General features: G+C 44.1%; 1 protein-coding gene across 1 annotated transcript; it reads right to left on the minus strand.

Moving 5' to 3' along the window:
- Positions 1-23: 23 nt before the first annotated feature.
- On the minus strand, positions 24-27,937 carry GARS1 (glycyl-tRNA synthetase 1). Its single transcript, XM_063324320.1, has 17 exons — positions 27,613-27,937; positions 23,995-24,096; positions 20,996-21,098; positions 20,026-20,167; positions 18,949-19,037; positions 17,410-17,486; positions 15,519-15,664; positions 14,298-14,447; positions 12,522-12,684; positions 11,465-11,629; positions 8,716-8,824; positions 8,108-8,252; positions 6,839-6,924; positions 4,546-4,655; positions 3,059-3,152; positions 1,976-2,166; positions 24-370 (listed from the first exon to the last, which is right to left on the minus strand). The coding sequence occupies exons 1-17, from the start codon at positions 27,790-27,792 to the stop codon at positions 245-247; spliced, it is 2,178 nt and encodes a 725-aa protein (XP_063180390.1). The 5' UTR covers positions 27,793-27,937; the 3' UTR covers positions 24-244.
- Positions 27,938-27,976: the final 39 nt, after the last annotated feature.

Below are 27,976 nucleotides of genomic sequence, written 5' to 3' on the forward strand. Positions count from 1 at the left end.
GCATGAACACAGAGAAGCAGGCATATATAATGGCGTTTTTATTCATAACACCTTTAATTTGGACTGCAATTATTTCATTTTTTAAAGTTAAATTCAGGCAGCAATTGAGGAAAAAAACAAAAAACAAATAGTCCCTGTGTGCACAAACAATGCAGCTTTGAATAATACATGATAAGTTTATTTCATATTAACATGAACAGTAAAAAGTGGACATTTGACAGGATTTTACTTCAGGTCCTTTTCTTTATTCCTCTATTGTGTCCTTTTTACCAGTCTCTTGTCCCTCAAATTGTGGATACTTTGCCTCAACGTCAGCCCAAGTTAGATAACCGTTGGCCAGGTCACGAATGACGGCAGGAAGTTCCGAGATCTGCAAGCAAAGTCACAAAGACGTATGAAACACGAAGCCATCGCAATCAAGTTGCTCTGTTGGATACTTGGGCAACACAGGTAATTTTTACATTGGAAACAGAACAGCGGCAAGGTGTCTTCCTGCAAGATCATTTCCGGGGAGAAAAACCACTAACTAGGAGGACATCTTAAATCAGTCTGTGTCACCTCAAAGACTGCTCAGTTATTCAGGGTGACCCATGGGGGGAAATGCAACTGTCACCCTCGTGGACCACAGCACGGTTCATCCCTGGAAGTGTTATGTTACAGTTTTGGAAAGGAAAGAAAACAATACACACATCCAAACGATGCTGCAAGCCAGGATTTAGCCAAGCCCTATTTACTGTAAGACCAGCATAAAAGAAGCTGCCGGTTGCCTTTTCTTTGCTCCTCATAGCGCACTGTCATGGTGCGAAGGATCAGCTAGAGAAACTAGAAAATTTTCAGAAATAGAAGGATAACAAAGTCTCGTCTCCGCGGCTCGGCAGTGAGAGGTCACGCAGGTGAGAGACAGATGGGTGCCGTGAGGAGCCGGCGCTGGCTGTTAACACTGAACCAAACCCACAGCCAGCTCCGTAGCCCCGAGCAGTATTTGTACAGCCCCAAAGTACAAGTGGTTTTGTACAGAGTGGAGCTAGTACAACTCAGCCTCGTAGATCAGCACTAAGGCCTCTTCCTATAGGAGCCAAATTGTTCCTGGTGGGGGCCAGGGAGAGAAGGGCACGACAGAGGGAACTTCTTTACTTTGAGGGTGGCAGAGCCCTGGCACAGGCTGCCCAGAGAGGTGGTGGAGTCTCCATCTCTGGAGACATTCCAAACCCACCTGGACACGTTCCTGTGCCACCTGCTCTGGGTGACCCTGCTCTGGCAGGGGGTTGAATTAGATGATCTCCAGAGGTCCCTTCCAACCCCTGTCATTCTGTGATTCTGTAAGGTGCCAAGACTGTCCCTCACAGCTCTGAGCAGGTTCTGCCCGCAGGCAGTGAGACCACCACAGGGAGGGGTTTGCTAGTCCAGTCTCTGTATTACGGCCGTACTAGCAGAGCAAGCTGAAGGCCCACACGGCTTTTGAGCAATGGTTCTCCAGCTTCTCTGGTGCTGCACAGGCAACACAATTGAGAAGCAAGCTTTGAGGAGTTATGGCTGTGGTATGCTCTGCCAGCCAGCCTGTAGCAGCAAAAGATCTTCTGCTTTTGGTGCCTGTAGATTCAGAGGAGCCCAGCCTTTGAAAGCCTGACACAAGCCAGCACATGCATTTACTCATCAGCCTTCACTGGGAAAAAGGCACTCAGAAGAGCAGCACAATCAGCACAAGGCATGGCTTTCAAGTAAGATCAACACCTCTGCATCCCAGAAAAATAAAAGCCTCTCCTCACTTTAGCAGCAGGGACAGAATCTTCTGTTTGACCAATATCTCTTCCCTGGGGATTTCTCAGAATAGTTAAATTGCCCATGACAGCTGGAGGCAGCTCCCACATAGACCAGAGTCATCGCTCGATCAGAAACAGCAGCTAATGCTCTCCCCTAGCCCATAAGAAACAGACTCGTCTCTGTCAGCAGCCAGATCCACCTGCCTGCCCCTTACCTCGGCTCGGATCTGGCGCATCGAGTCGCGGTCTCTCAGGGTGGCGGTGTGAGGTGTCCGGTTAACGGTGTCAAAGTCGATCGTGATCCCAAAGGCCACGCCAATCTCATCAGTCCTGGCATAGCGCCGGCCGATGGATCCAGAGGAATCATCCACCTTGTGAGAGATGCCGTTCCTGGTGAGTGCTTCAGCTGCAAGAAGCAGAGAAGGGGGGAATCCCCAGGACTCATTACATCCTCAGCAGGCAATGTGATCCTAGCAGTGGCTCCCACATCCCCATGGCACTCCCTGACGTGAGGCACCACGTGTCTCGGTTTCAAGAGGCATCACAGACCCTCATTTATTTTGACAGAAGAGCCAAGGTTCCAGTCCCTGCCAAGACTACAAGCTCACACCCACCCCGCAGGTACGCCGCCGCACTCACAGCTCTCCACATTGCGTCGCTCAACTCTCACCCAAAAAGCAAAGTCACTGACCTCTTCAACCTGTCATTACGGTCCCAGAACTCCGCTTTTAACTCAAAAACACACCAGCTTTACATGTGTGCAGGGGCATGTCCAGCACGGGAAGGCGAAGTACCAAGCAGAACTGCTGCCGACAGCAAAAGACACTGTCTGACGTGTAGTCTATGTTCCTATCTTTTAAGTACTCACCTTTAGATGGTACCAGTGGGCATTCTGGCAGAATACTTGGAGGCTCAGCAGCTCTGGGACCGATTCAATAAATTAGCTGGCCATCAAGAATCAATAACTTAATTAAATAAAATAGTAAATGAAACATTGCTTCTGTCAGCTTCTCCCAAGCAGTGAGAAAGACTTTTTGACATGAGGAAAAAAAGAAACATCTTTTACACTGCAGACCAACACAGGGAAGGGCAGGGAGTTGGGCTTTTTGAGGCTAGACTGAAGGGTTTGATAGATACCCAAAGATGACTGACACCAACCAACTCAGCCGCTTTAGTTTGATGGTGGCTCTCCCTGTGCGTGTGTGAGCACCATGTGATCCCAATGCTGTTTTCTGGGAAAAGAAACCTCTCTTCCCAGTGCACATCCCCATCAAACCCACAGTGCTTAATATACTTACATAATTCCTTGACAAAAGGCATGAATTCCTGATTCTGGCTTAGAGGAAGAACGGAGCACTTGAATGGTGCTACAACAGCTGGGAAGCTGAAGAACTAAGGAAAAAAAGAAAGAGCACAAATAAATACAAGTTTAACAGTTAGGCCAGATTCTTCAGAGGTGAGAATAAGCTCTGACTGAGGCTGGAAGAGGGGTGACTGTTCCGAGGGAGTGCCTGGCCTTCTGTAAGACATTAGCATTCAGAGCTCCAGCAGTAACACCTCACATTGATGAAGCAAGTTTGATTTTCTCCAGCTGTCCTCCGCTCCCCCTTCCCTCCTGACAGCTAAACGATACCTCCTACCAAAAGTGGTCTACCAGAGCCCTCCCTGAAGAAAGTGAACCTCATTTGAATTACAGAAAAATGAAGGGTAGAGGGGTCTTTCCAGGAGATTTAGTCTTATGGACAGCCTAAAGGGAAGCGTTCTCACAATCATCTCACTCCCTGTTTGATTTCCCCAGGGACTCCATACACACATGGAGCATATGCAGCTCAAAGGTTTTCAGAACCCTCCACGGACACCCTCAGAAAAATGTGCAAAAACTGTGCGGGGGGAATAAAAATCTTTCCTGGCAATCAGCAAGGCCTGTAAGGGTACAGAAGTAATGCAACTGAGAGGTACCACAATACAGAGCAGACCAGGCTACACAGAAAATCAATGGGTACTAGAAGGAAGATAAGACCAATATTTTAGACTTCATGAGTGGTCTGTGACTGAAGTCTGCGTGTCCTAACTCTGGGCTCCTGAATCCTGTTCCCCCCACTCATAACTGTATCACATCCTGTGGCAACCAGTGACACTAAGGAGCACTGTTATTTTTCTTTTCTCTAAACAGTCTAGAAGCCAGAAACAACAAACGGGAACCAGCAACAAGTTTACAGCCAGCTTCCCATGGGCCACCAGCAATGGTGCAGAGCAACACAGTCTGGGCACTGGCTGGAACAGGCTGGCGGTCTGTATGTAACACACACTTCCCTCTGGCCCCTGCTACAGCAAAGTTTCAGGCCAAGATTTTAGAGATGCCCAGAATCAGAGAAGGCTGAATTTCATGGGGGACTGAGGAAACAGTTAGTCTATTGTCCCTCTTGCTGCACAGAACTATGATTACAGGAAAAGCAGGAAAGAGAGAGAGGAAATAAAACACTGAAGAGATGCCTTTTTCTGAGCGATGGGACATTGCCAAGTGTGAATCCAGAAGGAGGAATTTCTCACCCCCTTGCCAGGAATATATTGAGAGCCTCATGCACACGCAGCCCCATAATGCTGTCCACACGCGTGTATAAACGACACGTATGCTGGCAAAAACGGCAACTCAACAGCCCACCTGGGTTTTCTCCATCTCTACTGTGTATTGTGCAGTCTTATTTTAGTCCTTCCCCTGGATTTTAGGGAAAGGCAAATGCTTGCAGCTGGTTTCAAGCTGAGGCCCAGCCACAGGAAAGCTCACCGTTCTCTGCTCGTCTCCTTCCCGGATGCGGAATGTGTGTTCAAACACTGTGTACATGATCCTCCCAATACCAAATGAGGGTTCAATTACATTTGGGACTATTTCTTCCACTGGAATACAAAAGAACCCACATCATCATTAAATAAGAATTTATACACAAAAAAAGATGTTTACTGAAGCTGCTTTTCTGCTCAGAAGTTCTTATTACGTGTAGCTGAGCACATGGAAATAAAAGGTTAAACATTTCTGCTCTAAATACAAATACCTGAAGCACAGATTTGGACTTAGTCCACATATAGAATGTATTTAGGCTGTAAATAACAAGTCAGGGCCCCTCCTCTGCCCCTGAGAGCAAACAGCACAGCACAACTTGCATCCACGCAGATAAATCCTCTTCCACTTCACAACGGCGAAGCCTCATCCAAACTGTTCACTGGGAACAGCCCCTGCTCCACACCAAGCCACAAACTATCTCCAGGCATTGTCTGGGAGAGTGCTACTTGGCATAGGCCAAAACTGTGCCAGGGAATATGCTAACAATTAAGCAGCCTGGATGATGGCACGGTAATGCTCAATCTCTGACCCGCTTTGATTTAATGTACAGACACAGCCTCAGCATCCACCAGTCTAAGCAGAGAAGTCTGGAGCTTCAGATCCAACTCCAATTCCAGCAAAGACCCCCTCTCTATTCTTGAGTCGCTCAGCTGCCTGCTTCAATGCTGCTACCCCTCCCTATTCTCCACGTCCCTGCAACACATCATGAGAGCGGGAAAGAAAGAGGATCAACCAGTTAGTGTTTGCAAACAATCTCAGAAGACGTGATGTGCTATGTTATTATATACCCATCATTCTCTCCAACCCTTGCTACATGTCTGTCAAAGAGGCTTTTTCCTCCTTCTCCCCTCTGCGTATGAAAGGAGCTCAGTGGACAGCTGGCCCTGCTCAGACAATGCAGCTTTTTAGAAAAAGCCCAGATAGCAACTGGAGAAGAAACAACAAATATAGACATCAGCTGCTTTTGAAAATCAAAGGTAGAACCCAGCTCTCCAGCACTGCATCCAGATTTGCCTCCCACTCTATGTGCCTACATTATGTGCCTCAATTAAGCACCTAACCCAGCATGGGACTTAACCTTGCAAAAGAACGGCCTTGTTTCATTTGTGCATTGACCAACCAGTTTTCAAGCAAGAGAGGGGGAAATCATAAGCTTTGTCTCCTGCTTGCGGACAGCAGCCGAACTGCCAAATGTACAAATTTAAATGAAAAACATTAACTGGGGTTTTACTTGCTGACCCCCAGCAATACTACAATCACTAACAGTTACAACTCTGATTCCTTCTTTGACGTTGTGAGAAAGCAAAGCCTGGCACAGCAGCAGCATGTGCTGAATGAAAAGACACCTGGACATCTCAAAGGCTCAGCAGCTGCAAGAAAAAAAATACATTCTGCACATGCTACATGTTGCTCTACTTCTGTCTAGGAGTATTTATCATGTTCCCAACCTCGGGCAGGATGATCCACTAGTTACAATATGAACTGGGGGAAAATCTACCTCAGTCTCCAGCTCTGTCAAAGACTTCACAAATGACCTTAGGTGAGGCGCTTAAGAGCTGGCTGGAAAGACAAGACTTTTTTGAGGAACTAAATCCATGCATTTTGGAGAGTTACCTTCCAGCCCCATTTCCCACATCAGGACAAAAGCTCTGTGGAGATGCAGCTGCTGACCAAAGCTGATACGATTAGCGACTACCAAAGGAACTGACTGGACTCGTCAGCTTAAAGAGTTTGGTCAGCACAGCAGCCTGGCGAGCTGGCAGATGCTGCAAGGCTTGACTTCAGGCAGTGGAGTGACAAAAGGAGCTCTGGGGACAGAGATCTGCCCATAGCCCTACCAACAGACTGCCACAATCCATCTGCTGCACTGCAATGGAAGATGAAAGCTCCCAAAGCTGGTGCATCTTCCCCAGCTCCTCCATCACTACAACAGCCAGTTCTTAGCACCACGTGGGACCTTACAAATCCTAGAATATACAACTGAAGCAGCATGAATGTAATACGCCACCCAAAGTCTATTAAAATGGGATACTGAACAAACCAGGTGAGAAGCAGGCAGACAGGTCTGCATCAATGGTCACTGAAATCCCACTGCTGTGCGAAAGCTTTCCAACTCTTAAATTGTCAAATTGGAAATAACATTTGGCACTTTTCCTGTGCCACTGTACAATGCTAACAGGACAATGCAACTAATCTGCCTCTTCTTGTTGATGATCAAACAACAAAGATACAAATTTACCATGTAATGTCTTCTGAAATCTCTTCACAGTAACCATGTCATTTGTTAATTTAAAAGTTTTCCCTTCAGTTTCAACAGTGAATTCCCTGCAAAGGAAAAAGAAGTCACTTAAAAGCTACAGTAACAAATAAACAAGTTATATTTCCTTAATTGTGTCGGTTGGTTGACTCTAAGAGTGAGGCGATAGAAGCCAGGGCAAATCCCAGAGATCAAAGAAACAAGTGGTATACCCATTAAAAGAAATTTACATTAATAATAAAATTACTACATCTACATTAAAAGTAACCATCTTCGTAATCACAGTGAACTTAATTGCTGTTAACGGCCTGAAGCAAACTCAATTAGGAAATGGAAGAATCTCAGGATGAAGTATATACACCAAAAGAAAAAAAGGGAAGCACACAAAACAGGCACTTGCTGCAGTTTGTACAACTTGTCGAGTGTACGGACTGCTCAGGAAAACTGAGTTGTGTCAGAAGTTGTGTCATTTTCACAGGTGACAAACAAAGGGGAAGATACAGCACGGTTATTTTATTGCTTATTTCTAAAGCTTTCGGTATTATGATCTTGTAACCACTTTCTCTTGCTCCTTGCTAACCTGGAACTAGCACACACTCCTTGACCAGGAGGACTTAGGCTGTATTGACCTATCCCACTTCCAGGGAGCAAATGTCTTTGTTATTATGCGTCCTAACAGAAAACTGCTGCTGTAAACCTGAGGGCTTCACATCATGGATTTATACAAAGATGGTCATACGAAAGGCAGGTCTAACATACTGACGCTGTCAGTATGTACTTAGCAATGGTACCCTCCTTGCTAAGCATTCAGATTGGTGTAATACAAAACCCAACCTGTTCAAGAAAAGTGTGTGCCGATCACCTGCATTTGGACCTGATACCAAATGGGCTGAGATTTATAAAGGCTTTGCTTTGAATGCAGCTACAAATGGATGCTGAGTTTAAACACAGTCATGATTTGCAGTCCACTATCAATTCAAACCCAGGATACTGCTTATAACTCATCTATTCAATAGATGTGGGATTCTGGATGAACTAATTTCCCTTTCTTCTACTTTTGATGTGTCTACACATCACCTTATTCTGCAATACTTTCTCTCCCCATTTTGAGCGCTAAACATTTCAGGCGATCCACTCAGCCTACTCTCACAAGAGAGCTGGTTTCAGGTGGCTCAAATTAACCCAGCAGCACTTTGGGAACCCTCATCAGAGGTGTCAGGGAAGAGTACCACGCACACACAGCCAGCTCACCCTTTCTCATTGAGCAGCTGCTCCATCTCAGTGATGTAACACTCATCACACACGGAAAGGTACTCCATCACCACCTTTGCATCCTTCTTATAAGCTTTGCCAATGGCTCCCTTATTTGCCTCAAACTGAACAATGTTGACTGTTCTGTACGAGGCAGTTAAGGAGTTTGAGAAGACAAAAAGCAGGGCCTGGTTCTTTTTCTATGTCAAAGCTAATTGCTACACAACACAAAGAAATCTCCTCTGCTACTGGATTAGGGAACTTCCCTCCAAGAAAGGAAAAGAACAGTAAAAATTACTGGAGGGCAGAAGATCACAAATTTTGAAAGAATACAACTGTTTTTTACAAGTACAGCTAGTAGTAGAACTTGGGACAGTAATCCCACATTTAAATCATGCTTCACAGTCAAAACAGAGCTAGAAAAAAACAAGCATAACAGTAAATCCCCTTTCCCCAGGTTACTTCCCACAGTCCTGCTGGTCTGTAGCTCTAGGTTTCCCTGTTAAATTTACAGACGTAACTTTAAATAAAGCTGCACAGCTCTCCAAAACATCTCACTGCCAAATCACTTTCCACTTCAAGAGAATCTGGTTTATTCTGAAAGGATATAGGTTCTTTGAGAGGCTTCTCAGCTATAAGAGGAACTTTGGTGGCACGGGCATGGCAGGAGAGGTCATAGCAGGAACGATCAGCACAGCCAACGATCTCAATCCAACCCTGAAAAAACAAAAGTGGAAGCTTTCACCAACTCGCTTTTTTGTCCACTTAACCATCAAATATGTTTATTCGCCCTTAAGCCCTCCCTACTTCCATGACTGTTTTTTCTACGTAATTAGCTCTGTTACAATAAGCAGCACTCACTCACTAGTTGCTCCGTCATTTGAATGATTCCGTTTGTTTCCAGAGGAAACAATCAGTTATCTAACCAGTGCCTGTGTTCAGGGCCGGTTTTCTACATGGCTTGGCAGAACACAGCACTGTGTCAATAGCTTGGGGCTGGGGCCAGAGCACACAGTTCTATCACATGCTACAGGCACAAAAAAAGACATCATGCCTTCGGGGCTTTGCTGCTCTGCAAGCACGGAATAGACAGCAGGCAACCAGTCACATCAGAATAGCCAAAAGCCTGGCGTACGAGCTTGTAAGACACAGATCATATGCAACGGAAGGACTTCTTTCAGTATTGCAGCATGTATGGCAAGGAGGAATCTCAAAACGCCACTCACACACACAGAATTGATGAAGCCTTCCAACACTTGCAGCAAATACAACCACCACCTGGACCTTCTAAAAGGCAACCCTATGTAAGAAAAGGCACATCAGCTGCTTTCCATTCACTCTGTCACATCAGCATGGATATACAGGCAGCCAGATGCCGTCTGGTTTTCCAGTTTGCAGTGATATAGCAAGGTGTCAGGAAAGGTATGTGAACAGAAGAAATCTCTGTGCTTGAAAAATCACGGTGTTCCAGAACATCTTGGGGAATTTTTAATACAAATTAAGCCATTAGGATACTACAGCTACTCAGAAAACACAAAATCTAGGTTTATGTAATAACTTCACAGAATGGATTTGAAGCTATTCAGAGCCGTTAACTTCTTCCTACTGAGTGCTGCAAGTTGGTATAAACATTTTTGGTCAGAGTCAAGTGACAAACCACAGCTTGAGTCTGGCATGGCTTTGTCATGGCCCTGGGATTGCTGTCTTCACTTCTGCTTTAAGCTGCTGGACATACTGTTCTGTGAGCGTCGTCCTGATCCATGACAAGGCTTGCAAAGTTTATTAATCTTATTCACATGGTGTGACCCACACATGTCCAGCCTGCTTTGGGCTGGCTGGGAAGAGAGCCTGTGAAGTTATGGAAGTCAGCTATCTACATTCAGAGGAAGCCATTCCATCAATCTTTTCAAGTCTTTTCTATATGAAGACAAATCACTCATCTGAGCTGCAGAATATTTTTTCTCATCTTAAGTTTGGTGGAATTTTACTGGCTGCTATTGCTCTAACTAGCTGTAATGAAAAATTACTAGCCTGTTTCAGCTCCTTAAAAGAAAACAGAAAAAAACAAAACAACCCCCCCAAACAAACAAATAAAAAACCCAAACAAAAAAAAAAACCCACATGGACAAAACCCACCAACCACACACAACCTCCTCAGCCCTAGGTTGCTGGAGGTTCTCCGTGCCCATAAATAGGGCTGGCTGAACCATATGAAGCCTTACCCGTTCCCTGTGTGGACACGATTTGGGCTGAGCACGCTACCAGTCTGGCTATCAAACTGGGCAGGACCGTGGATGGGGTCTGCTCATATAAGGGTCACTGCGACAGACCTCAGCAAAATCCCTTCCATCTTTTGACCCTTTATTGGAACTAGACCACACAGAGTTCTCTAGATATTTTCAGGAATCTGCACACAACCTAGACTCCTGGGAAAGGCTAAGCAGGCAGAAGAACATGTGCTTCACTACACAAGAGGGAAAAATAATGAAATAACTTTTTTTTTTTTAAACTCAGAATTGACCTAGAAAGTAGATTCCGTACCCTTAAAGAGGGGAATGACTTCATAATCAATATCGTCGAGTTACTATGCCTTCTAATACATTTCTTTTGAAACTATCATTCCAACTGATATACTTGGCTGAGACTTACTGAAGAGGCTGAAAGCTCTCCAAGAGAATCTAAAATGAGTCTAACAGCCTTGTCGCCAACTACCTACTGCTGGTTTACCTGAAAGAAAAATGACACATTTTTCAAAATCCTGCCAACAATGTAAGAGAAAAACAAAGCGCCCTACAAGGCCTGAACTGAAAAGCTCTTACTGACTCAGTAGGAAGACAAAAAAATCCTTGGGAAATTTTTCTCCCAGCACTAGCTGTCTGAACAGGCAGGAGTGAACTCTCATTTCTCACAGCTTGGAAGTGGGAAAGGAAGAGCAAGCATTCTAGCAGGAAGAAATCTGATCAGGAATAACGCCTCCAGCAAAACAAATCCTTCACACTGCTGTTACAGGGGTTAGAGTCTTTGGAAAGCACTGGGACCTTTCCTTTAATTTCAGATGAAATTCGACCAGCAACATGTCCACAGGCAACTTCAGGCTCCACCACAGGAGTCTGAAGCATGGACCTACAAACAAGCATGAACAGTTCATAACCTTTGTGCAAGCCCACTGCAGGGAGCCGACCTGCCCCTTTAGCCCTGGATTCAGAATATTTCAACAGCAGTAACTGTGTTCATACCAACGTGGGGCTCAACAGAAACATCAGACTCATAAATAAGAAGAAATAAAACGGAGCCCCTTCCCGCATTATCAACAGATCTGATAGGGAGTGCGACTTGCTGTTTCACTTTGCCACTTACATACGATGTTTTGGACTCTGCATCCCAGCAGTCACAGGCGTAATGAGCCATCTCATTCTCCATATGCTGTCGGAAGCGCAGCTTCTCTGGGGATACACCAACCTTTGTAAGGAAGAGGTAGATTCTGCCAATGAAGTAACCGAGAACGGAGTTATTGATCACGCCCTGGAAAGGGAAAAGGCAGGAAGAAAAAAACCCACACAGACATTAATTCCTAAGGAAGCAAAGTCATGATTTGTTGTACTTCTGCAGACAACCTGACACGTTACAAACAAAATTCTTGCAGCTGCCTGTGATAAAGTACTATGTCTCCCCCGAAACTATTACATCTTTTCAAATTCAACTAGCGCCCCTGGCAGTATCTCCATCTGAACAAAATAGTAAGTTATTATTACTCTAGGACTCATCACTAACTGTCTCTGAAGATCATCTACTTGAAAATACCCTGCAGTATCTGACAGTGCTGTCACTGGTATTACAACAGTGCATGGGAATTGCAGTTATGGCCCAGGACCCCACGACAGCTGTACCCTACAGTTCACAGCTGCAATACAACAGGGGGGTGGTGTTCTTTTTCTTGGCTGTTTTGGGGGGGATGGTTGTTTGGGTTGGGGGCAGTGTTTTGCTGGTTTTTTATTCGGGGTTTTGCAGGGGTGAGGTGGAGGGGGTTAGTAAACCTATTCATTCACAATTTGCATGCATGGAGAATTAGGTAGTGAAACCCCAACGTGAAAGCCATACACTGATGGGGCCAGCAGCTGAGTATTAGATACCCAGTCACTGCTGAGCTTTTGGCAGATATTAGTATTCCTTACTGTTCTCTCCAATTAGCTAAGTGTGAAACAACCTCTAACCACTATCCCAGCACCACCCACAGCCTTTCATTACTGATAACAAGGGCCAGGCTTGGATCTCAGTCACACTGATTGACTAAAGACAACCGACTCTCATGTCTGGGAGCAAACTCCAGCTGGCACCAACACAACAGTGCGTTAATTTAGCCTTGAAAGCAATACTCAAAAGAGCAAGCTCCATGTGCTGGCAAGAAGAACGTTACCTGTTGGACAGCATCTCCCAGCCGCATTACATGGGCCGACTGCCCGCTGACCTGGGCCTTGGAAGAGTAGAGCAGGATGTTGAGATCTGCCACATTCTCAAACTTGGGGTGATTTTTCTCACTGGGATCCACAAAGTGCTCAATTTCCGCCATGGTGAATTCCCTAACGGAAACACAAACAACCAGTTGTATTAAATATTTTATATGTTAGCCACAGCCCCTTTAATAAATGATTATGCTTTAGCCTCTCACAGGCAAGTCAGTAGTTTAAAAACATATACAAACCCAAAGCCAAGACAATGTACAGACTGGAACATGAACCAGTCTCGACACTGGATTTAGTTTCATCTTAAAATTCCTAATAAAACTTTCTACAAATTCATCTAGAAATGAATTTGTAGATGAGATTTCCAGGCCATGGTCATCACCACTGTGATTCAGGGCAGAGAATACCACCTTCAGAAATACTTCCAGAAGTTCTCTGGACTTTTTCCAGACTGCTGGGATGCCCATATTAGAAGTACACATTACCTATAGGGTTACTGAAGACTAATCCACTGATTAACTCAATAGCCTTAACGCATATTAGAGGTGCCCAAAATAGCCAGATGAGGTGATAATTTCTTGGAGATAATGATATTGTTACATTCATTAATAGTGTACATTCTCTTTTAAGAACTTGTCTCTAATACATCTATATTCATACATTGATTCTTAGCCTTCTTCCTTGAAATCCCTTTACATTGAATTAGCTTGTTATCAAGAACCTTTAAAAAAAGCTCTAGGTAATCATTAACTTTAAATCACTGGCATCAGGATGTAATTTGCTATGATAGCATAATAACACAGTCTCCAATAAATGTGCCACAAGCGTATAATTTATATTTGACTGAAAATGCATTTCAATGAGAAAAGTTCTTGTTTCCAGATGCGCAAGAGAGAATAGGAGGACTGAGAAAATGCCAAAGAGTTCCCTCAGTGCTAATGATGCCACTGCCTCTTGGTGACATTTATGGCACCACATTAATCAATTACCAAGTTTACAACATATACTGCCTGTGTGTGCGACACAACCACACTGACCACACAGAAGCTCTTGTTCCAAATTAGATGGAAGAGACTTCTGTTCGGAATACTTCAGCTGAAATACTGGTATTATCCTTAATGAAATGCAATAATCACTTCTATCCTGAGATAGAAAGCTTTGAAAGTAATTCTCAGTAACCCTGAGCTTTCCTGCCTGACTGATTTTGGGACACAAGCACATGTCCCGAGTCAAGTTATCTCCCAACTTCCTCTTTGTAGTAATCTGCAGAACTGCAGAATCTGCAGGTTTCCTGAGAGAAGGAAATGCTGCTGCAAGGTCAATCACATTTGGATTCCAGATTTCAGTACAGATTTAAAGTACATCACATTAACATAATTAAACAAGCAAAGCTCCATGTCCTGTAGAACACAGCTACTTTTAATATGATTTGTTTAGATTATGATGAAAGCCAAATTTTGTTAGTAAAACTGAGTTTAATCTAGGTGTTTCTAATACAACAGCTATTTCAGGGATTCTACTTCTCACCAGCCAGGCTTAGATAGAATCCCATAGTTAAAACCTTAACTAAATGCGTTCTTTGCCCGTGACCCTGAGACTCACTGGGCACATTATCAGGAGTCCTCTGGAGAAAGCACTGATGTGAAACAGTCATGTGCAAACACTGGAACAAAAGGGAGGTGCTACATGCTCTCAGGTACCCTTCTGTTGAAAGAGGAAATTTGCAGTACCTCACTCTGATAAGGCCGGAGCGGGGTGAGATTTCATTTCTGAAGGAATTTCCAATCTGGGCAGCAGCAAAAGGCAGTTTGCCTTGGTTAAACTCCAGAAGACGTTTGAAGTTGAGGAATATTCCCTGTGCAGTTTCTGGCCTCAGATAGCTGAAAGAAGACAGAGCAGAAGAAAAAAAATCAGGAAGATAAAAGGGTGGGGAAAGTAGTGAGAAAAGAAAAACATGGTTACTACAAAACTTAAAGGTGCTACTTTATCTCTTGAGTCTTTTAACTCCAGACACAAAACAATGAAGCAATAGACTGAGAGGGAAAAAAAACCCCAAACATCAGCTGGAGCCCAAACACAGCACTCCATAGTTACTCACAAAAGTAAACTGGATGATTTGGGCTGCTTTTGAGATGCAAACGCAGAATGGAAAAAGGTGTCTGAAATGAAATACAGTGGCCAGTTACATCACAGAGGTCAGAGGGAATGTATCCCCCCTTGCCCTTCCTATGTAGGCCGGAGCTGTACCAGGCTGCTTACAAATGTGGATTTTGCAGGCAAACCATGACTACACCTCTGCTGTTACAAACTGTGAAGTGGATTTAGTGTAAGGCCCCTACGACCCCTACAGTGATTTGAGACTTCCACAGAGGATACCACCTACACAGACTACTTAATGTAGTACTCTGGAGAACACATATTACACGTATCTCTGATGCCATCCCAGAGGATATGCAAGAATCCTATTCTCCACTCCTCAACGGGGATTTCATTTTTAGTTTTAGAGATGCCAACTCAAGACAATAGCCTGTACATTCTCACATGCTAACTACAAACACCTAGTAAATGATGCTACCACTGCATCACACTGCTAAGTAACTTCATTCTGAAACAGGTACACTGAAGCAGGTTCTTTATAGCCATGAAGTCGCTGACAATTGGGAACCCAACATTAACTGGTTTTATGGAAACAACTCCAACCAGTAAAGGCATTGCTGTGATCCACATAGTCTGGCTGCTTCAAGGATTTTTGTGATTCTGCAACTGCTCCTTTTTTCTTCTACCTTTCGTCAACCTGCCAGAATGCCAACCTGCCAGACAAGACTGGAACTGAAAGGCAAGGGAAGGCTACTCAAGAAGAAATTGCATATTTCAATCCTGTTGAGACTTCATTTTTATTCCAAGTGATCAATGAAGAAGGGAGAGTGGGAGCAGATGAGATTAGTACCTACCCAGGCATGTTTCCTCCAGGCCCAATGGAGGTCTTGAACATCAGATTGAAAGAAACAGGAGGGGACAGGTCATTCCCAGTGATAGGTGATTTCACATTGTAGTTCACAAAGAGATCTGCAAGTTCTTGCTGGCCATAGTTGTCCAACTAATATCAAAACACAGGAGAACTTGAATTACTAGGCAAGATAACAGGAATTAATTATGTCCTCTTCATCTTTTACTGCGCATGATCCGCAGCTCTGAATCACCCATGCAAAATATTTACTTTTAACCTAAATTTTCAAGCAAGGTAAAGCTCGAACCGATGGTAGAAGAAAACACTGTACATCTGCAAAGCCATTTTAGTAATATAGGTCCCCAACTCAACCACAGAAAGTCTGAAGTCTAAATAGAAATGCAAGCACTGAGCCTAAGAGTGGGTGTAAAGAAGAAGAAAAGTCATTGGGACCGCATCACCACCCACCACCAGCTTCTTTTAAACAGTTTCAATTAAAACATGGGGAGCAGTGTGTTGGGAAGGAAAAGAAACACAGCAATGAGAAGAAAGCTAAAATTTCTGCAGTGCTTTGTCTGAATTCATTTCTCTTTTTTCTCCTACATGAAACACAATATTCAAGCTATGCAGAAGGTGCTCCCTTTTAGAGCAAATCTGCAGCACAGGGATTCTTGGTGAAATATTTTCCATTTTCTCTGAAAACAACTGGGTAATGACTGGACAATTTCACAAATGGGATAATCTTCCAGGCCGCTACCTTCCCTTTTTCTCTGGAAGATGGGAATCAAGCAGTAGTAGAACCACAGATCTAACTGCAACCTAACCGCAAAAAAGCCGCAATTTCTGGCATTGTTTTGTGCCTTTATGTACTAGCCTTTTGCATATGTACACATAAATGTAGTTTCTAGACTTAAGTACGATAAAAGATTTACAATGAACAGTACAGCAATGATATAACACTCAACTTCAAAATCAGATGAGCCGATTCTAGCATTAATTGTCACGATCCTTCGTATATCAGAGAAAACTCAAGACAGGAGATAAAAAAGGGTTTATTCATAGAGGAATTCCCCTAAAGAATGGTCAAAGTTCAGTGTTACAGTGTGGAAATGCTAATGACAGCTGTTCAGTCACACAATACACTGAAAAAAAAACATTGCTCTTTCTGGAAGGAGTTATTAATTCTATGCATGGCTCTGGAAGCATTTACCCTAGAAGTCACGAGAAAAAAAACACTAAAAACAAAGCAGGAAAAACAAATAAAAAATAAAGGCAAATGTCTGCACAGCTGCTCAGGAATGTCAGCCTGGAGCACCAACTATTCTCACAGTAAACACAGGAAAGATCTGCGCGGGCTGCTAGAGACAGAGGAACAGGTCTCAAGTGCTTCAAAGCTGAGACATACCAATTTTAAAGCCGAGACAACTTTAAAACATACCAATTCAGTGCTGAGGTGATTCAGTAAAACCCTGACAAAACTTCTCATCTGCCTCTGCTCCTTTGTATCATAATCCTGCAGCAAGGGATTTACGAAGGTAAAGGGGGGATTCAGAAGAAAAAGGCTTTTTGCCAGGGTGTGAAGTGGAACAGAGCAGACCATCTCCAAGGACAGAGCTTCAGCCCTACCAATCCAACATTCAAGAGGCTAATATAATAGCAATAACTCCTCAAAATAGCAGAAGGAGGGAGATGCAGTTAACCAGCAAGTTTATCGTATTTGTTAACAAGTAAGTTTTCAGCATTTAGGAGTGCATACAGCCTACAAGTATCTCTGAGGTAAAGACTTCTGAGCATCTTTAGAGACACAGAAGGGACACTGCCTCTGGATTCAGTGCATCACAATTCCTGTTACACACACATCCCTGAAGCATTCACCTCCCCATGCAGGCACCTACCTGTGTTAGAACGTTTTCCATCTCTGCCTTTTTTTCTGCCGTGCACTTCTTGTCAGACATAAGCTTTTGCAGGTGAGCTGTAAGCAAGAAAAGAATGTAGTGACTTTATGCAGCAACCCCATCACTGACCCCAGCCTAAAGCTAGAAAACTCAGGAGGATCCTCCAGCATGAGCATAAGTGTATGTCCACCAGTTTTCTTGCCAGTGTCTATCAGGTTAATTCCACTCATGTCATCAGGGCAATGCTGATCTACAGCTGAGGAGCCACACCAGTTTGCTGTACTGGCCTGCCACAGGGAAAACAACAGGTCCTTGCCTACTTTCTTTCCGATACTCATTCCTCTAAACCCAAGCAATGGCTTTGTAGTCTCTTTCTCCTTTTTTTCTTTCTATACAGACTGGAAATTAAAAGCAACCACTGATCCCAAGCCAGCAAGGCTAATTTTATCCAAATGCACTCAGAGGCATGTACTGACTTGGTACAGTAGGGTTAGACTGCATCCCACTTTGAAGCACAACATCCTCCATGAGATACAATGGCAGACAGTGATGCCAAGACTTCCCACTCGTTCAAAAAAAGCAATCTGACTTTTTAGCAGCAGTAACAGCAGGTGGCTGTTCACCAGCGATGGGCTGCAGAAAAGACAGGGACACTCATTTATGATGCTGTTCAGTGTGCAAAGTGGGCAGATGTTAGATGAGCTTCTTTTGGGTTTTTTTTCATAAAACAAAAATACTAACTGAATATTAAGAAAACAGCTTTAATGCCAATATGCCAATCACATGATTCTATGATTGTTCTACATATTTAACTTCCAAGGAGAAGGCTAGAAAACTAGGAGAGCACAACCCACTTAAACCAAGAGCAGAACAATCCTTCCTTTCCCAATAGAGCTGTATATGAAAAACCTTTCAGACAGGTTCCTTATTTCTAAGATTCCTTCATGTGAATTTTTTTGGTTTGTTTTTTAAACAAATTTTAATCAATAACCAGAAAGAAGCGTGAGAACTTTGCAAACCTAAGAAATGCCTGAAGTCTGCTTAGCATTCCCAAAAGCCAGCTGAGTTCTAAGGTATATGAAAGTCAGCAGCTGCCATGTAACCGACCTTTGCATAGGGAAAGCATGCGCTGTCCCCTCTGATCACCATTAAATCATTTGTTCAGTTCTGAACAAAAAGCAACTGAAACTCAAGAAAACTAAGACCAGACCACGGCAGAAAACAGGAACCTTGATATATAGGGAGCCCTCAGCTTAGGCAACACAGTAACCTCTTATGGCCTGATGACACAGGATTTCATAAAAAGGGACCCAACTATGTTTTCACTCGAGATCCTGTACCTCATTTAAGATACTAACACAGCATTTGGGTGGAACTGACAACTTACAGCATCTTTAATAGCGTATGACTAATGAACTAGAAACACAGGTATGAAAGACTAGCTACACCAACTGCTCTTCCCTGAGAAAGATACTTTTCCCGTGTTCGTACCACTGCAAGAAATCCCCAAGCCCACCTAGCCTTGGAACAAAACCAAACCTTTTAAGAGATGATCAGCACGAAAACATTCCCCATTTTTCACATCTTTCACCATGAAGTCAGCAAACTTGTCTACATGGCCAGAAGTCCTAGAAAAGATGATACAAAAAAGGAACATGAAAGCTGCCACCAGACAACCCTGGGTATTGGGTGATCCCAGTAGACAGACCATTATCAAAGAGAAGCACTTCAAACTATGCACCCAAACTGCGGGCTCGCTCTTGCTTCAGATTATAAATTCACATTAAGCAGTACCATCCCACAGAAAATCCCATCTGTGAGAAAGTATCAATACACCTAAAAAAACGTGTCACTAAGATGACAATTAGTGCCTTTAGGAACTGCATCATGATTGAAGCAAGATATAGATGCAGTTGTGAGGAGTAACCAGTAGTTCAGGTGGACAGATTCCCACTATTTTACACCAGTGATCCATGGAAGCTACTGCCCATTATGCCATGGCCCATACTAAGTAACGCAGTTGACTCAGCTCAGACTCTCATTCCAAAAGCTCCTGACATATTTAGCAAACTTGTGGGTAGTCTTAGCGGAGATACATGGAGGTGAAGAGTCTGAACTATGCTCTCACCCTGGAAGATGGTGCCTCTACCTGGTCTGTGGATAAAAAGAGAGCTTCAATCCCCAGGGTTACAGAAGCATCATTTGCATTCAGAGCTCAATTAACACACTGCATATTGCCGTCCCTCCACAGAGAAAGGAAGGATGGTCAAGCAACCTGTCTACTGTCCTAAACTACGACTCACGTGTCTCAGATTTAGGCAAGCCACCCAATCCTTTTTCTTGTCGTCTTGATCTTCTAGAAAAGGGGATAATGGCAATTTCTTACCTAAAGGGACTGCTAGGAGACATTAAGAAATCAGACTCTCAGACACGAGTCCCACTGCTCTCCCTGATTTATGGAACAACAGTTTCTCACACAGACCTGCGCACTGATATCTATAATTATTTTGTGCTGCAACAGGGTATGAAATTGGGTGACCCAGTCTCAAGATCCCTGTGGGTAATTTTACAGAAGACCAGAAATTACATGCTGCAGAAAAAAAGACCCATATTTACTTCAGAACCGGCTCTGGTGTGAGCATGGTACAGTCAATCTCCAGGATTTGCTCTTCCTGAATAAAGTGCTGTCTCCACGCCTGGATGATGTTGTTCTTCAAAGCACACCCAACAGGCCCAAAGTCATACAGACCACTGACACCTGCAAAGAGAAAAAATAAAAAAACATGGTAGGTGTGAGATTGTACGAACCTGCATTATTTGGAGGAAACGTCCTCCCTTCTCAGTGTTTCCATCAGTTGGTTTAAGCCTGAGGTCATTTTCTGAGCATGAAGCATCAGCTTCTCTGTGCTAAACAGAATATGGAACGTGTCTCAGTGTAGAGAGGTTTTCACATAAAGACCCATGACATAAAGTTGAAAGTAAACTCCATGAAGCACCTAGATGGACACTGACCTATACACATTTTAGTATTTTACATGAAAGAGAAGTAACTACACAGGCACTGTGCTGCCCCCGCCCACCCCAAGCTGCCTCAAATCAGCTATCTGAAGAGGTCTAACAGCCACATTTGTTCACCTGTTCAATAAAGTTCATTGTCAATTAAGTTAAGAGGTTCTAAAGTTCACTGTAGTTTTGAGGATCACCTTGCCCAGGAGAGCTCAGATAGAGATGAATGGTTATGAGGAAATAAGCTGATCGTCTTTGAACACCAAAACATCCTACCCCTCTGCAAAGAAACCATCTTCTACAATGTAATGCTCAGAACTTGCATCCTAAAGTCTGCTCATTTGCATTCAGAATGTAAAAGACAAACTTTGAACCACCTCCTGACACAGAGATTTTAGGAAGGGAGAAACTTTTGAAAAGCTTACAGACTCCAGCAGGACAGTGTAAAGCCAACTTAAAAAAATAATAATATTTTTTGTTGCATTAATATAACATCGCAAGAGTACAGCATTTCACACAGCTAGAAAGACCAGAACATTAGCCTCAAGGGATCAAAATGTAAATTTCTTCAAATCTGTACCTCCATAAATAGAAAAGGCTTGATCATAGAAAAACCTCCTTTTCAGGGTGTCTTCCATTTTAACTCTGTCCACAATGTCATCTTTGGGCTGTAAGGCCAGCTCCTGTAATTCAAGCGAACCAAAAACAGTTAATAACTCCAGTTTCTGGCAGAAGGACAAATCTTCTCCATACAACACTATGTGTCAAAAGTCTGTAAAGACCATTTTGAAGCGAAGGTATCCTGCCAACATGCTCATTTTCCAAAGAGGAATGGTCACACTCAAGCGCTCAATGATAAACGGGATTGTCTGAATGCAGCATTTTACAACTCGAGGTTGAATCATCTGCCCTAACTTTCAGACAACTAAGTCTGGGCTAGTTATCCCCAGCTTTCTTTACAATCAGTGGAGAGAAATGGCCATTTCTAAAGCAATCCTGACCTATTTCCCTCTCCCAACTATAGAAAAAGCTTAAAGTGACTATCTCAGACTACAAACATCTAACTCTCAGAATATATGAAGCTTTCAATTAAGTGTTCCTCATGTGAACGAGTTTTTACCATGAAGATTGTGAACATCATCCTTGTGCTCTGCCAAAGGTGTGTATTTAGCTAGTTGTATGAAGAATATCTATTTGCAAAACACAAGCTTTTACAAATATGGCCCTGTGAACACAGAAAATTTAGTTACGGAGTATCTAAATGCCCTGATTAGATTCTGCGAAAATGTTTTACAGCAGACTCGCTGTTTTATCTGAAAACCTATGATTTTTGCAGCCAACCCCATTAGTGAAGTCAATAGACTTGAAACATTTTCTTCAACAAAGACATTTTGATAATTAAAGCAGAGTTAAGCCAAAAAGTTCAATAAATTAATTCAGATCCTGCCAAGTGGCTAACACTATCATTTTGAACAGCCTTTTGGTAACAAAAAGTATTGTACGACCAATAATTTCAAACTTTTCTTTTTTTGAGCATCTATAAAGACAAATAAACGTGGTTTCATTTTAAAAGCACTGTACCTCTGCTGCTCTCATGAATTAGCATAAGCCAAGGAGTAACTTTGCATGAGAAACAAAAAGACAGAGAGCACACACACGAGAGCAAGCACCAGAACAGTACTTTTAAAGCATGGAAAGGGAATCCATTTGGCACGCTCTGCCTAAAAACATAGAATCACATTTCACAACGATCAGGATTTCTTAAGAGAAAGGCTGGCTTTTGCCCAGAGATGGACAGGAGAGCAACAGTGACACAGCCCAATTCTGAACTTGCAGGGAGAAATTGCCAGCAGCACGGTAGTAACTGGATTAGGTACAGAATTCTGCAGAGCCCCAAGAGAATAGTTAATGAACTGATGCAGAATTCAAAGAAACAGTCTCTTCTACCTGGTATATATTCATAAACATAAGTATATTCACAAATAGAAGGCAGAAAAGTGCCTGTGTTAGCCTTTAAGGGGAAGAAAGACCCTGTATAGGCGCAGAATCATTTACTGACTTACAATATAATTTGAGGACATAAAGACAAGGAATTTTAAACACTCAATCACTCTGCCCTGTTCAAGGCTTCAAATTCACAGCCGCTCTGCTATCTTTAAGTAGGAATCACAGGGAATGAAAACTGCACCAGCAGCTGCTAAAGCTAATGAGCATTCACACTGCTGCCTTCTGCAAAAGTTGCAAGAGACTGTGATGCATTGCTGGAAACATCGTCGAGAGAGAAAGGCTATATTGGAGTGCTGCGCTCACAAGGGCAGACGCTGTGTTTGCAAGGTCATTCTTGCACTGACAGGGATACAGCCCACACAAATTGTGTAACTGGCAAGCACGCCTGCATCCTACAGGCACCCTTCCAACAGAAAGGTGGGGCTCACAGGGATACCAAGACTCTGAACCTGCCTTGCTACATCTCTCTACATCAAGCTTTCGCGGGCTGGGAAACAGAACTGGGAAAACATTTAGAAACTATTTACTCACGGACAACCTAGCTATCAGTACAGGTTTCATGCACCGGTATCAAAGCACAGTTCTATGCTGAATACTAAGTAAAAATGACATCTTTTTTACTTGGGTTAAATGTATGCAAATAGCTAGCCATAACGCCAGGCCTGCCAGAGAGAGTTAACTGTTTGCCCCCCGTGACTCTGTAGGACAAATAGGCTCAACTGGTTTCAGTTCATCTCTGCTCACATTCTCACAGTAAGTTAGTTGCAAGTGCTAGTTTATTTATGCATTTATTTTTAAGAGTACCACCAAACCACAACTACAGTAATTTTTATATGAAATACAAATTATAAAGAGCCTCGCAGTTTCCTGGGTGAATATGCACACCTGACTGCCTTTAAGCTGCAGGAGTTTCTTTTTGTTGTTTCAGTCTGAGAAGGGGAGGGAAGCTTCCAGGATAAGGAAGTATATTTTTACTTGTTTATTGATCTAGAGACAAAATAAACTTGAAGTTCCATCATTTCATTTGCAGAAAGACTTTTCAGAGTGCAATCGTGTTCAAAACGGGGCACAATTTCAATACATCCCCCTCTTTAAGGCTGAGGAAACCCATAGGCTATTTGAAACATCTCCAGAAACTTTGTTTAAACTGTAGCAAATAAAATGTTTTCCAAAGAAACATGTTCTATGCCAGCCTGGGAATTTAAATGCTGCATAAAGAATCTGAAGATGAAACTCACTACAGTGAACAGCATGTCCTCTCACTGTACAAAAAAAACCAACTATACAATAAACAAAGATTAACGACATATACATTGACTTTCAACTTTGACTATGAACAACCTGACCTCATATTTATTCATTCATATGCTGTGATTTAACGCTAACAGATGTATGTGTAACATAAGGAATGAAATCGCCGCTAGTTGGAAACTTGCAAACTATTTCAGAAGCGAACCAGTCTATCCTGCTATGACTCTTTAACCCAAACCAGTACTGTAAAAAAGCGTTAAGTAGAGATTTCAAAGATTTTCTGACAAAACTGTGGAACTCCAATTTAATTTCCAGACTCACCTTTGCTTCTAGGACCCTCTTCCGAGCTTTGAGCTCTGCTACAGCTCTGTCTATATCTGCCTGAGGAGCTTTCTCTTCCTTCAGCTTCCTTACCAGTTCTCCCTAGAAGAAGGAGACAAAACACAAGATATAATTCTTTTTTTGAATGCCATAGACGAGAAGTCTCCTTCTTTCAGCTTCCTGGCAATCCAAAAGGAGGGGTTTGTCCTGCCTTCCCACTCTCCATGCGGGTCTCAAGAGGCTGCTTGAACTGTTAGAAGTGAGAAACACTTATGCATTTGAGAGTCAACAGAACTAGACATCATTAGAGAAATTCACACCCCCCCACTACTGTTAAATCCCAGATCTGTTATTAAATCTCAGCGTGCAAATATACTCCTGTATGTACCACTTCAGAGCAGATTTCCACAAATCCTAGTTTTCTGTCTTTGAGGATGCACTGAGTGCATTCTCAGATGGTTATAAACAGGCTTTGTGCTTTCTATTGGTTATAAACAGGCTTTGTGCTTTCTATCTCGGTAATAAGGCTTCTCTTCCTTCTACCCCTTCCCTTTTCTTCAAAATTTATGACCATTTTACACCTCTTTTCCTCTGTCATATCTGTTCAAAAATGGTCAGTAAGTACACAATTTTTTATAAGAATGTCTCACAGAAGACAGACATTTATAGCCCAATGTCTAAGCAAAGAAGGCATGGCATTATCTGTAAAAACTGTTATTGTTTTTAAAACTTCGGCTAACTTCAGAAAAGAATGGAATAAAAAATAAAAAACAATCATGAAAAAAAATATGCCAAAATATGCAAGAGCAGCAAAACCCTGCAGTGGGCTTACACTGAGGTCAAACCACCATCACCTTGTCACAGTTCCACAAAGGCCTCTTTGTCCTGTGAGGACGATTTTCCCCTTTTATCCCCAGGGAAGTGCTCAACCCCTAAATACCCAACAGCAGGCTTTTCTGAACGTGATCCTCAGCAGTCATGCCCAATTTGCTCTTGGAGATAAATTCATTCAAAGTCTTCCTTTCAGTCTACTCTTCTTCAGTCAAAACCAAGTCTATCTCAAATTACTGAGAAGGACAAAGAAGGTGACCCAAAAGGAAAAAGCACAAAGATGTCAATGCCTTCTCAAGTGGGATGTTCTATGAATGAGATGCTCCAAGTTCAGCATTTTTCTTGCATCTTGCACTTCTCCATTAAATAACAAGAAAAAAAAAAGAAAAAAAAAACAAAACAAAAACAAAACAAAGAGATAAGAACATTTCCACAGTACTAGCTTTTTCATAAATTCTGAGCTTTTCTGACATTAATATTACAGGTAACTGAGAAAACAAAGAGAAGAGAATACACAGATTGCCATTCAGTAATCAGATTAGAAAAGCTAAAAGTGCTCCAGAGACTAAGGGGCTCAAAGGCTAATTTTATTAATAAAGGGAGGAAGACTCAAAAGACTGCACTAAAACAAACACACCAAGAAAAGAAAGAAAAATAAGAATCCTCTCAAGCTCCCTAACCCCGACAGCTACAAGAACAGAACAAATCTGCTGTTTCCTTCCTGTTAACTAGTTATACCAAAACGTGAAAGTTTCACTCTAGGGCTGAGGACTTCAACTGCCATTCCTGGGTAACGTGGCAGAGGGAGGGATTTGATTTTTTTTTTTTTTTATTTTAAAGTAGTAAGTCTAAATTGTCTTTGTTGAGCTAGGGGGTCGGCAGTGGAAAAACATCAAGGCAGCAGCAGCTACTGCTGACTCAACAGAGCTATCGCCCTGCTTATTGCTGAGCATCTAAAAGCAGCATACAGCAACTCTTTGTCCTGATCTATAAGTAACAGAGTCCTCAGACATACGCAAGGAGGAAAAAAACAACACAACTGAAGCAAATAATTATGTTTGCTGACAGGACTCAATCTAATTAAAGCTGCGATCTTGAGCCCAACCCAGAGGAGGAGTGCACAGCAGCACTCGATGTGGCAAATTTTGCTGCGGCTTTGTCCCATAGACCAGTAAAGCAGAGAGGGATCCACCCCTGGATCACGGCAGCTTATTGCATCAGGCACTGCTGCAGGAAGATACGCTGCTCAATTTCCTCTCCATAGGTTGCGTCCCTTAGGTTTAATTAAACCGCTTCACCACGAGCTGACAGGCAGGGCCCCCTGCATCTTAAGGTATCAACTACCCCAATCTTCGTTACTCCCTCCCTTTCCTCTTGTGCAAAGATCTCAGAGAATTACTACTGTCAGCTGTAGGACACAGTATCTGTGGTCCCAGCAACACAAATTTACCCACAAACCTCTCCTTGGCACCCCACGCTCCTGTCTGAATCACATAGGCAGCCAGGAAGAAGGGGTGCATCGATGCTTCAAAAGCAAATGACAGCACAGGATTCGAAAATAAATAAATTGGCTAGTTCTAGAGGTCATAATTTTATTTACAAGGAGCCCTCTTGCCAAGGCGTTATGCTCTACAATGATTCATAATAAAAACTCATTGAAGTGCTGGTGCTGGTATAATTAGAGGGCCATAAATCCCACTCATTCAATGGGAAAACACATGCACAAATCTAAAAATACATGGGACACGCACGTAGCTATGTGTGCAGCTAAGCAGAAGGCCATGGATTCAGCCACTTAGAGGAGGACCTGGGGAACCCACAGCCATAGGTCTTGCTGCTAAAGCAGGACTCCACTGCCATTAACATACACTGCAAGGGGATCAAGATTCACTTAGGAAATAAGGCGGCAACCGAATCCTTCTCAGGTGAGAAGGAAGATAAGAGCCTCATCTGTGAGGGAGATGGAAAGAGAACATGATGCAGTCCCAGCTAATAGGAGACAGCTAGACAAATAAGAATGATGAAATGGAAAACGTGCAAAGGAATTAATATCCCTTACTGCATCGGGCAAATATGCAACTCTAAAGAATATCTTTTACCTCCAAAACCCAGCACAAACTCAGCTCTGTGACCCAGTGGGAGGAAGAAACCTATGCATGCTGTTTCATAAAGACAATGTGAAGAAGGAGCCAGCAGCGGGGCCCGGAAAGCGTGACAAAGTCAGCCCTGGGTTGGGCACAGGAGGCACATGGAGCCCAGCAGAGGAGCGCCAGGTGGAACTGACGCAGGGATCCAGTTCTGCAAGACAGCCCTGACACACACCGCCACCTCGGGGAGGGGAAAGGGCACCCCCACGGGCGGCCGCCGCCGCACCGCCTGCCAGCCCGCTCCCCCGGTGCGGGGCCGGGCTCACCGGCGGGGGGACACCCGAGGGAACCGGCTGCTGGCCAGAAGCCCCGGGCAAACCCACGGGGGACCCCCCACCGTGGGCTCACTGCAGTACCCCGGCGCACAGAACCAGAGGGGGGAAACACCCCCCGGAGCGCACCCCACGCAAGCCGGCAGCGCTCGGGGTGAAGGGGGGCGACGCAGCGTCCACCTCCCCACAGACCCGGGCCACCGGAGGGCCTGTCACACACCCGACTCCCTCAGAGAGACCCCCGTCCCCCCGCCGGGACCCCTCCTCAGGCGGCTCCTCCCCGGCGGGTGTCCCCCCTCAGGCGCCGCCCGCCTCAGCGGGACCCCCCCCCCCCCCCCGTTCCCCTCAGCCGGGCCGCGGCGGGTTACCTGGAGCCGCACCGCCTGCCGCAGGGGCGCCAGCAGCGCCTCGGCTTGCGGACCGTCCATGGGGGTCGCGGCCGGGGCCGGCCGGGAGCGGAGCGGGGCGGCGGGCGGGCAGGCGAGGCGGAGCAGGCGGCGGAGCAGCAGCGGCAAGGCGGGCAGGGCGCTACGGGGCGGCAGCGGCATGGAGAGGCGCGGCGCGCCGCCCTCCCCACCGCATGATGAAATCCCGGCCGGGGTAAAGCCGGCCTGCCGCCCCGCCGCCGCACTTTCCGCACGGGCAGTAGCCGCCCGCCCCACCGCAGATTCGGCACGGTGAGGCGGCGGCGGGTCGGTAGGGGGAGCGCGGGGACGGCCGCCTCACACGGAG

The sequence above is a fragment of the Chroicocephalus ridibundus genome, chromosome 2 (genome assembly GCF_963924245.1).
Source record: "Chroicocephalus ridibundus chromosome 2, bChrRid1.1, whole genome shotgun sequence".
Classification (NCBI taxonomy): domain Eukaryota; kingdom Metazoa; phylum Chordata; class Aves; order Charadriiformes; family Laridae; genus Chroicocephalus; species Chroicocephalus ridibundus.

Excerpts from the sequence above, each read along its gene's own strand:
- GARS1 (XM_063324320.1), bottom strand. The coding sequence starts at position 27,792 with ATGCCGCTGCCGCCCCGTAGCGCCCTGCCCGCCTTGCCGCTGCTGCTC. Across the intron at positions 24,097-27,612 it reads GGCAGGCGGTGCGGCTCCAG|GGAGAACTGGTAAGGAAGCT; the intron begins GTAACCCGCCGC and ends TCCTTCTTCTAG. Across the intron at positions 3,153-4,545 it reads AAGGAGACGAGCAGAGAACG|TTCTTCAGCTTCCCAGCTGT; the intron begins GTGAGCTTTCCT and ends TTTTTTCCTTAG.